The sequence below is a fragment of the Cupressus sempervirens genome, chromosome 2 (assembly GCF_028749045.1).
Source record: "Cupressus sempervirens isolate cs-2001-9-10 chromosome 2, ASM2874904v1, whole genome shotgun sequence".
NCBI lineage: Eukaryota > Viridiplantae > Streptophyta > Pinopsida > Cupressales > Cupressaceae > Cupressus > Cupressus sempervirens.
This window is the reverse complement of record NC_143119.1, coordinates 534,339,634-534,351,093: the sequence shown is the minus strand read 5'-3', so window position 1 is coordinate 534,351,093 and position 11,460 is coordinate 534,339,634. Positions and strand designations below refer to the sequence as shown.

The 11,460-nt window shown below is 30.2% G+C and overlaps 1 protein-coding gene across 1 annotated transcript; it reads right to left on the bottom strand.

Moving 5' to 3' along the window:
- Nucleotides 1-706: 706 nt before the first annotated feature.
- Nucleotides 707-9,572, bottom strand: LOC149573308 (uncharacterized). Its single transcript, XM_089815940.1, has 2 exons — nt 9,444-9,572; nt 707-2,011 (listed from the first exon to the last, which is right to left on the bottom strand). Exons 1-2 carry the CDS (start codon nt 9,570-9,572, stop codon nt 707-709), a joined length of 1,434 nt encoding a protein of 477 aa, XP_089672066.1.
- Nucleotides 9,573-11,460: the final 1,888 nt, after the last annotated feature.

Here is an 11,460-nt window from a genome sequence, read left to right as displayed (position 1 = left end):
TGCAATTCGAGTTATGGGAACCCAATGTTTTTCTATTATTGGAGCATAGTATTGATCTAGTGCTTTTTGTTGTTGTTTGCCAACTTTGGGGTCATTGAATTGGATCCATACGATATCAAAATCTTGATGTTTTGTGTATGACTTGAAGATTCCATCAGACCCATTTACTAGGCCATCTTGTGTGTTGTAGTTCCCTCCAATAATTTTAATGAGTATGTTTGGTTTTAGGATAATTTGAGTTGGTAGTATTGCTGCATGATTGTATAGTCGTGTTGTTGAATAATTGTCATCTTCAACATCTATTGCATTTAATATTATGGGTGTGCCTGGAATTTTTGAGAGAATATCGTTGTTGTGTCTATTAACATCATTTCTTCTATAAAAAAAGGTAGGGAAATGTTGGTTCAGATGGTGGTGGCTTTAGACAATTGTAGCTTATGTATTGTATATCTTCGTTTGTTTGTATACCTAAGCATATTCTATTGAGTGTTGAGACAAAATTTTCATCTTGTTGTTGCATGGTTGTGGTTAATGAGTAACACTTGACATTGTCCTTCCAGAAATTGTGAGGCATTAACTCTATGAGATTGTGTTTGTTGTCGAAGACTAGAGCATCTAGTACAGGGAGTGCCTGGTAAAGGTCACCATAGAAAATTGTGCCAAGGTTACCAAAGTATATAGTAGGTAATTGTTTTATATCTCGTAATCATTTGTCAATGTATCGTAGAAATGTAGAGCCAACTAATGAAATTTCGTCTATGAGGAGCACATGTAGTTGACTATAATTCTTGGACATTGAGTCCATAATTTCTATGCTAAGTGGGACAAATTCAGATTTGTTGAAAGGTATGTGAAAGGCTGAGTGTAGTGTTGTCCCTCCAATGTTATATGTTGCCTTGCCTGTGTATGCAGTTATTAGTCCTTTTGGTTTATCTAGATCATTGTTTATGCAATTGCTATATAGACGTATTAGAGCTTCATAAATAGCTTTTGCAGTAAATGTATTTCCTGTTCCAGTGCCTCCTGTTAGGAACAAGTGCAATGGAGTCTTTAAATCTTTCATTTTTTTCATAATAACATCTTTGACAATTGCTTGTTGTTCTATATTTAACATTCTTCTCAATTTGTAGTAGTCATTATTATCCATTATTTGTGGGCATCGAGCAATTTCAAATCCATTTCGAGATATATTTTGTGGGGTTATATGGAATGTGGTTTGCATATCGTCCTGTATATTATAGTGGTCTTCTTGTTTATGCAATTTGTCTATATAGCATGTATTTTCAATGTTGGGTTCATTTTCAATTAGTTCATTGATAGCTGTATCAATATCACCCCATCTAGAATTTGTATTATAGCAAAAATTTGCTCGATTCAATTGGATAGTATTCTCTTGATGGAAGTATGCCTTTTTCCAAGATTGAAAATTATGTTTCAATGTCTCTGCACATAGTGTGAATGGCATGTACAAGAGTAATTGTTCTCTAAAATAATTTTTTGTGTCGATGTGTTTGTTGAAATTAATGAATCGTATAACTCTTGGTTTGTTGTTCAGTTGAAGTTTTCTTCCATCTTTTTTGTATTTTGACACAAATTCTGCAAGGCATATGTGTGCAATAGTGTGAGGGCGTTTTAGATAGTAGTCAATTATAGATTTGTGCATGACATTTTCAAAATCATCAGATTCTTTGTTTAAGTCTTTTGTAGATTTCAATATGAAAGTACGATTATCGTCTAATTTTGTGTCGATAAAAATGCACTTTCTGGAGCTATAATTTAAAGGGAGTGATAGAGAAAGATGCGTTGCTTGTTGAGATGACATTTGTTGCAAGTTAAGTAAAGCATTTCCAAGCCTTGAAATCATTTTGACCGCATCAATATTGTTTTCTTGGTGGTATTTACGGATTCGATGAAATGCAGTTGTCATTGTTTTATCAACTTTTGTCATGTATGAGCTGCAATACATTGCTACTGCATATGCATTGAGGACAAATTGTGCATCCGTATTTGCCTTCCATATTTGCGGTATTTTTTTGGCAAAACTATTGTTCCATATATCAGAAGGGTTTCATTGAAGGTAAATAGTAGGTCAGTTGATTGTTGATCTTAGGGCCATTATGTATTCAGGTTCATTGGTTGAGATATCATCCAAGAAATTTTGGAACATATATGTAGTGATGTAAGTTGCTTGTTCAATTTTTGTAAGAATTTTTTTTGCAAGTGAACGTGTAGTTTCATTTGTTTCAAGTAATGGCTCGAGTATTGTAGTCTTGCTCATTGGTGGAATTGGGAAGTTGAATCTACATTTGGTTTTTTTTTTTTTTTTGCACTATTTTGTATGATGGTGCTTATGCAATATAGCTATATGTGGTTCTAAATCTTTTGTGTCACATGTGATATAGGTGTCCACAAAATGTACAATGCTTGAATCATTTTGCTTTCCATAAATTGGTGCACTTTTTACCCATATGAGAAAATGGTCATGTTCATTTCTGCAATTTTGGAATTCAGTTACAAAGAAATAGTCTACAATATTTCCAAAAATGGAGTTGTCTGCAAAGATCAATTTTTTTAATGCATTTATCCTATGTCTATAGTATCGAGCACAAGTTATCGGGTCTCTTTTGATTAGTCTAAATGCATCATTTTGATTTTCGTTATAAATATCTTGTTTTCTTGATAATTGGTAAGAGTTATGAAGTTCTTCAAGCGTGGTGTTCAAAGGTAGCCAATTTTGTTCAACACTAGTGAATGTGAGGAAAAAGGTGGGTGGCCCCAATTGTCATATCATCGCAAAAACATTTTTTTTAATTGTTTTGTGTAGTCAAAAGATATCCGTATTTTTTTTAAGTCAACATAGCCAATATCTAGTTTAAGTATTTTCTCTAGATTTGGTTTATGTTTGACATCTTTTGCTAATAATTTTCTTCCTTTTAATTGTCCTTTTCGTATTCTGATCCACATTGTTGATAGCACTTGTTGAATGAGTATCTTTATTGTTTTGAAAAATAGATTTGTTGTATGGTACGCAAAATTTTTATTTGAATTTAATAATTCCCATTGCACAATTTTTTGTTGGCTATAGTTGTTCAAAATATCTTCATAGCGTGGTATGCCAAAAAATAGTGTTGGAAAATTCATTTCTTCTGCATATTTATCTCTAAATATTCCAATGGGGTAGTTGTCTTGTGCAGGTGCAATCTCTATTACTTTTTCTTGCATGTTGTGAATGTTGCTTGATTCAGTGAATCCATGGACTAGAGTTTGAGATGCTTCATATTCACTGTCACTTTCAGAATCTACTTCAGTTGTGCTATTTTCTAGGTTTTCTTCAATGTCGTTATTGGTTTGAAGTGCTTGTTTCTAGTTATCATTTATTTGTACATTTTGCAATTTGTATAAGGTTGTGGTTGTTAATTTTTGAAGTGCTTGCATGATCAAACTTGGATGCACCATGCCTTTTTGGAAGGTATTTTTGTATTCAATGTGTCTTTTCAGTGATACAGCAATTGTTGTTGTGGTATTAGTTGATAAAGGCAATGCTGTTTGTATAATTTCTGTGTTGACTAGGACATTAATAATTGAACCTGTCAAGCCCATTTGTGATCTCTTGTATCCAATTTCCCATATTTGTGCAAATGCAATTCGTAGTGAAACTAGACACTCTTCTAATTGTGTTAATTATTGTACATATTGTAATGGATTGTTCATTCTAATATTATGTGGAGTTGCATATTTAGGTACAGTGGAATGCTTTAATGAAGTTTGACAATTTTGACAAATTGAATCTGTTAGTAGATTGTCAAATGATTTGACCAATTTGCGATACATTTCTTTTTGTTTATTTTTGAATGTTATGATGCCTTTCTTGAAACACAATAATTAACAAACAGAACATGTATACTTTGGTGTATCTTTAATTATTTCGTCGAACACTTGTGTTGGGGATAGTGTTTTTTTAGTTTTTTTAGGTATGGATTGTTTATGTTTTAAGTTAGAAGAGGTTTTGATGTGGTTTGGTTGGAATTTTTGTTGTTCCACCATTGTATTTCGACAGATAGAGTCGTGGGAATCAAGTTCATAGTTTCCTCGTATTTTTCGTTTTAGGTGACGAAGAGATGTATGTTCATTTGGTTTTCATTTTTGGGCCATGCTAATTTGAGTTTTGATTTCATTAGTGCTTTTTGAATTTGCCTGATTTGTCATTGTTGCATCTATATATGTTTGATTTGAGATCAATTGTTTTCTTAAGCTCTTTGGGTAGGCATTGCATATCTTGTGTGTTTGTATTTCTTGTAGATTCCATGAGAGGTTCAAAATGTCCAAATAGTGGATTAAGATCATGGAATAGTAATAAGTATGATTTTGTATTTGAATGTTTGTTGAAATGCAAGTACTTTTTCTCTCTTGTTGATGACCAAATAGATATTTGTATATTCAACCAGTTTGATAGCCAGTGTATACAGAATATATCTCCCCAAAGTCCAGTTTTTGTATTTGGTGTTGTTGGTTTTGTAGACAATTGCATTCTTCGTAAATATGTTTGAACATCATTGACTTTGTGCAACTCATATAAACTTTGTGGATTCAATGGCTTCTGGTTCATGTCTTTCTAGGCAAGCTAAGAAATAGTGAACAATGCCTTTTCGCAATTGTATTGACGTATATGTATTGTTCAACAAGAACTGTAGTGAATCAAAAAGGCAGTCTCCTACATTATATTTGAATGTATGTAATCTATAAAGTCCTTGTTCCCTAAGTATGTTATCAATGTTACAATCTTGAATTTTTCTATTGTTTTCATAGTTCTCAATGTCTTCAACTTCTATATTTTTTATTTTTAGTTTATGTGTTGTGGCGATACTAGAATAGAATGTGATCTACTTCTCTAAAGCATAAATTAAATAATACAAAAAAAAAATGATACAAGTAGTCAAAAGTGAAAAGAAACTATATATTTTGTTCAAAACCTAATAGAAAAGCAATTTCATTTCTGCAAAAATAATAGGCATAAAATACATGGGAAAATGGAATTAATACCTTAAGTGTCCTATTCTCTTGACTGATTTGTTGACTTTGTTTTCTATATGTGCTTTATGTTCTTTATGCAAGCTACTATGTGTGTATACCTGTCAAAAGCAACAAGTGTTCTTAGCCAACCTCAATTTAGAAAATGTGACATTAATGGTTACTAAAAAGATTGATTGACTCCTTATCCTAAAATAGAAATATAGATGAGACTCATAAACGTAGATATCTTAGATAAAGGAGGAGACAATTATAGAATACCAAATAATAATATGATAAATAAATATATTTAAGATACAATCAATATTTAATTAGTATTTGAGAATATAATTCTCATTTGAAATATTATTTATTTAGTAAATGTATAAAATAATTAATAATTAATAATAAAAGATATAATATTATATAAGTTAAATAAGATAATATAGTTAGTATAACTAACTCTATAATTGAACATAATACTTTAATTGTAACATAGTAGACTAACGTATACATTAATTAAAATTTTTAAAGAATATATATATATTATTTATTGTATATTATTATTTTTCTTGCCTAGTCATATAGTTTGGATATATAAGTTGAATAGTCCATTTTTAAATATTTCTCTATATAGAAGAGTTTTATAAAATGAAAGAAATTCAATTGAATTAGAAAATAAAAATAATATTTCTATTAAAAAGTATCTTACTTATATTTAACTAAAGATATTAAAAAATGTAAAGATATTTAACCAAAAGAATTGAGAAGCTTATATATTTATTTAGACTATTATATATTTTAAACGTACAGATTCTATATTTTAAAGTTCAATGTCAACCAAATTAAAAATGAAGAATAAAGGTAACTAATTTATGACAGAGTATATAGTATATATAGAAGGGTAAATGATAAAAAATAGAAATAGACTAATGCTGAAAAATATATTAAAAATAGAAAAGAGCCTAATAATTTTTGCACTATTAGGATGAAACTGCATATAGAATACTAAACTGAAAGACAAAATGTTAATGGGATATCATTTTACGAATGCAAATTGCTCATGCTGTACACAATTAAAATAGCTTGACAAAAAATTTAGTTATTTTAGTGTAGCAGTTTCATGTGATGAATAGGCAAACTTATCATAGTTTGCTTATTGGCAATTGAACAAATTTAACAGGCTATTGACAGTACACAAGATACTAGTAAAGTGTGGAACATTGCTGAAAATGGGATGCACAATCAGGAGCTATAGTGTAATTTAAGCCACCTAAAAAGCTTAAAATCTCAATCAACACAGACTAGTAACAGCATTAATAATCAGCATAAACTAGTAACAGTCAATAGATGGCTCAGCTTGGTAAGAGTATTATACATCATAAAATTCAAAATCTGAAGATTCATCAGGATTTCCATACCAGTCATTCAATTATGAAGATAATAATTTAAGAACAAATGAAGAACTCACTCAAGCTCATAGATATTAAACAACTTGAGAAAAGCATAAAACAATGGAAATATATGACACAAAGAATATTATAAAGTAGTATGCATTACTGCAATTGTCTAAAAGCATAAAATGTTTCAACCACAAATGGTGCAAATAGTATGATCAGTATAATATTCAAATCAAAATTGTTTGAATGTAATTGTTAAGAAACTTGGTTTAAACAAAAGAGATTACGGTGCTTGTGTAATTGTCTTTCTTAGCATTGATTGTTCTTACTATAACGAAGGCACAAAATTTTCTATAAATATCTATAAATATTTGCAGATAAATATCTATAAATATTTAATATCTAGAAAACAAGATTAATAATAAAAATATTATATTATATAACTTAGATAAGATAATATAGTTAGTATAACTAACTCTATAATTGAACATAATATACTAACTTTAATTGTATAATAAAATACTATACTAACTTGTACATTAATTAAAATTTTAAAAGAATATATATATAATTTATTCTATATTATTAGTTTTCTTGCCTAGTGATATAGTTTGGATATAATAGTGGGCATGGGAAATTATTTAATTATAAGCATAGAAATTTCAAGTTGGTAAATTGTTCTAAAAGTTATGATCAAATTTTGTTTACATACTATGTTCAACGGAAAGATAATGAATTTATAATGAAACTATATATATTTTAATAGAGGGAAAATATGAAAGGAACATTTATAGTATATAGTTATTTAGATAGAATTAAAAAAAGTGTTAATTTAATACAATGAATTTAGTATTGTAGATGTGCAATCTTATCAACAATAAGTTTTGTCCCATTATGTACTATTATTCCTAAATGAAGGACATCATAACTATAATAAAATATTTAAGATTGCGATGTATATTCAAAATATTTATAATATAATACATGATTCGGTTAATTTCTTTGGATTGTACATGGATCAAGATGCAATTATGTTTAGCATAAATTTAGGGTTAGGTTTCACGATTCATTTATCATGTGGACCTAATTTTTCATCAAAGATGGGAGTAGAGTTTGGAATGTGCTAAGAGTTCAATTATTTTTTGCTAACAGAATTTGAAATATAAGATTTCACATAGAACTAATATTAGACTTGGGGTTGGATTTTTTTATTATAATTATAATTATAATTATCTTTTTAGTTTTAGGTAACATTAGGGTTAAAAATACTATTTATGGTTAAAAATATATTCATACATTTTAGATTACACATTAGTTATGATAATTGTTATTAGTACTTAGCCATTAGTGTTCAACTACAAATAGATAAACACTATGAAACATGAATAAATTAATTTGACTAAAAAATTACATAATAATTAAACAATTTTTTTATAGTACTCTTTCACAATAAGATGACAAACTAAGTACTTCTAATCTTAAAAAGACTCCATAATTGAAATCTACTGAGTCCAAATACATCTACAAAAATGTTAATACCTCTCTTTTCCCTATATATATTAATCATATGAAATAGACAAATATATATTGAAAAATGATGAATGATAGCACCTATATATATATTAATCATACGAAATAGACAAATATATATTGAAAAATGATGAATGATAGTACCTATAGTCTAGTTGTAGATATTTATGTACGTACAAACAAGAATTAAAAAAATTTATCCACCGCCAGTTGGAAAAGCCAAGATGGTCAAATCCTGAAAATTGTTTTTGTTTTAAAATTCTTGCTAAGAACGAATGAAAATTTGTGGCCGTGGTTTTCAACTATGGTCATAATTTAGTAATATATAACTATTTTTAATTAAAAATTATAAAGAAAAGTGTATAGATATAATATCATGAATGTACAAGTTAAAGAGATCTTGAGATTGCCATTTTTCATAGAACTAAACAATATAATAATGACAATTATGTATTTGAAGTTTATAAAAATATAACTCTTTTTATTATTGCACTAGATTTTATTTTATTTTTTGTTGAATTAGTATTTGAGAATATAATTCTTATTTCAAATATTATTTATTTAGTAAATGTGTAGAATAATTAATAATTAATAATTAATTGATAATGAAAAATTAATTAAAGTTTAATTAGAATCAATAGGTGAATTAGATGTTATATGTTGATAACGAATATTCTTATGTACTCCATAAGCTTTAAGGTTGATTATTGGAGTAATTCAATTGAAATTTATGAATGTGTGTATAACATAACAACTCCTGAAATAGTTACAGTGAATGTCTTTACCCAGCAAGTAACCCCATGCATGAATGTAAGAGTTATAATTAAAACCACCAAATCTGATAGTGGTTAAGGGTGTCTATAGTAATACTTAAAACAACCAAATCTAAAAGTTATTATCTCCAGATGTCTTCTTTCATGGAAATGCAAACCCACTTGTAAGTAAACGGAAGTTAAAGTACGGCAGCTGGCAGCGTTTGTTTGATGGCTTTGGCAAAGTTGGAGAAAGATTTTCTTGATATTTCTCAAAGAAAAAGTAGTCTTCAAAAGCTAAAAGTAGTCTGCAAATTGATCTTTCAATCACAAATTTTTAGATTTTTGCCAAAACTTAGCAGCCCGCATGGGGTCCTGCCCTAAATGGTAGAAAACAGTATGAAATAGAAAATAGCGATAGGCGGGGCGGTGGAAAGGAGTGGAATCTGTGATTAGCAAAAAGGGAAAAATGTGTTGGGAAGGGAGAGTGGTGCACTTTCCAGCCTAAAAGAATGCCTTATTCTTCCGCACAAGTAAAGTTAAAGAGATCGAGAATCTTTGGTAAAAGAAGAGAAAAGAGAGGGTTTAGTTATTTATATGGAAAGTTATTTTTCAGCAGAGTTTGTAGTGCATGAAGATGGAAATAGGAGATTGGTTGCAGTATGTAGCTGTGTTGGTGGCCGTTTAGGTGTTGCTTCTCATGATATTCAAGCGCTCATCTTGGTTGTTCTCAAAGGAAGAGAGGCCCCTATACCTCCGCCCCACTCTCTCCCGCGTCATCTCCTTCACTTCCCCTGCCATCACCCCACTCTTCCACTCCTCCACCCTCACCTCCCACGCTCACCCCTCTGACGACTCCAACTCTAACTCCAACACCATCCATTCTTCTTCCTGATAACCCTCCTCTCACTTGTTCTCTTTTGGGAGATCAGATTATGAGGGTTTGTTTATTGTGGATGCCAGAGGCTAGGGTTTGTTACCAAGTCTACAAAAGGGGGTTTCTGGGTCTAAAACTCTCTGGCTAGTTTGTGAAATCACCATTTTTGATGCCTCCAATCGCACAAGGAGGTCAGCAAAAGCATTAATTTCAATCTGTTGCCCTGCTTCTCTTTCTAGTTGCTCTCTAAGTAATTTAGGTTTTTGTGGGTATTGGATGTTTACAAGGTTTTTTTAAGAACTTACATAGCATTATTTTTAAGTGAGTTTATGTTTTCAGATCATTTTCATGGTCGTCCTGCTCCTCTATGTGTTATCTACCGTTGGATGGCAAAATCAACACTTGCATATTGACTCCGAAGGCCATTCATGTGAATGGGCAGACAAACCAACATACCAAAGAGCGCTCTTTCGTTGGGTAACCTGTGCAAGCTAAAATTGTTTTTTTAACAATAAAACCTAGATAATTTTGATTTTTAGAGAAAAAGCCCCAATTCAGCGAAATGCAACAGAGGAAAAAAAAAATCATTTTTTGTTCATCATGACCAGTGATGAAAAAAATACAACAAAGTTAACAGAAAACTACAAGAGTGTTCAAAAAGAATTTGCACATGAAAACTAAAATGTATTCAGTTACATTGTCTATGGTCAATAATCAAAACAGAGCAAAATATACCCGGGAGAAGATGTTCAAGTTCTCAATTTTAAAGCTTTAGAAGAACAGCAATGTCTAGTGGTGTCTGCGTGTCGCCGAGAACATAGGAAGATCTTTGGAGGCTTCGAGATGCAGGCACTATAAAATATAGCTAAAAGATGGTTTATAGGGCATACATTAATAAGAGCAATTAATACACATTAAATTAATGTGAAAGGTGTCAGAGGACAGATCACCTTATAGGAATTAGTAGACATTGAATTTGTGACAACAAATGTGTCGTAGCTGTCAGATCATAGGAACAAAAACAATTAATTATATGATTTTTTTGCCACATAAAATCTATTTTACTCATTGCATTTTTATAATCAAGCCAATAAAATGTAAGATTAATGTCTTTAAAAAAAATGAAATAATACAATAGTAATCTAAACTTTATAATAAATAAAGCTCTCCAAAAAATTCTGCAATTTCATTGGCTAGATTTTTTTGTTTTGAAAAACTGGAGGAATCCAATAGTTTTCCTGCCTTGGCAGGAACTAATAAAACATAGATGAGCTTAAAATATTCTTGGTATTGGGTTCTCCTTGCGAAAAGGCAGGCAAAAATCAAAGAAATAAATTGTTTGAATATTAAATTGTTTTGCTTGCCTCTAGAGCCCTGTGTCCACCTACCAAGTCTGACAGTCTACAGCTGCAACAATTAGAAACATTAATATGGGTAGGTGAGTTCAACATTTTGAAATGAGAGGGAGATTTTCAAATTGACAACAAGAGACAAAAGTGGAGAATGTTCCTTCATTCTATAAGTCAGATTCAGACATTCTAAGAGTTAATTGAGTTCAACAAAACAATACAGACAAAAAGTTCTATTAGATCTAGTCACAACATATGTGGATGACTTTCTGGGTTATTTTGTGAAAGTAATGTTTTGTCCTGTATGTGCAGTGATTGATCCAGGTTTATTGTATGCAGCCATAAGTTGTTGTAAGTTTGATTTATATTTTTAAGATATTTTGTTCTTCTAGGTTTTATAGTTTATTGTCTAGATTTGTATCAGTGTGATTCAGTTAATAGAAAGCAAGCATTCTTTCCATCTTCAATCTATTGTGTTTTAGATCTTGTCTCCTTTGATACATTATGCTATGCATGTTAGTAAGTATTGGGAAAATGGAGGAGAA

Excerpts from the sequence above, each read along its gene's own strand:
- LOC149573308 (XM_089815940.1), bottom strand. The coding sequence starts at position 9,572 with ATGGATGGTGTTGGAGTTAGAGTTGGAGTCGTCAGAGGGGTGAGCGTG. Across the intron at positions 2,012-9,443 it reads CGGGAGAGAGTGGGGCGGAG|GCAAATACGGATGCACAATT; the intron begins GTATAGGGGCCT and ends CAAATATGGAAG.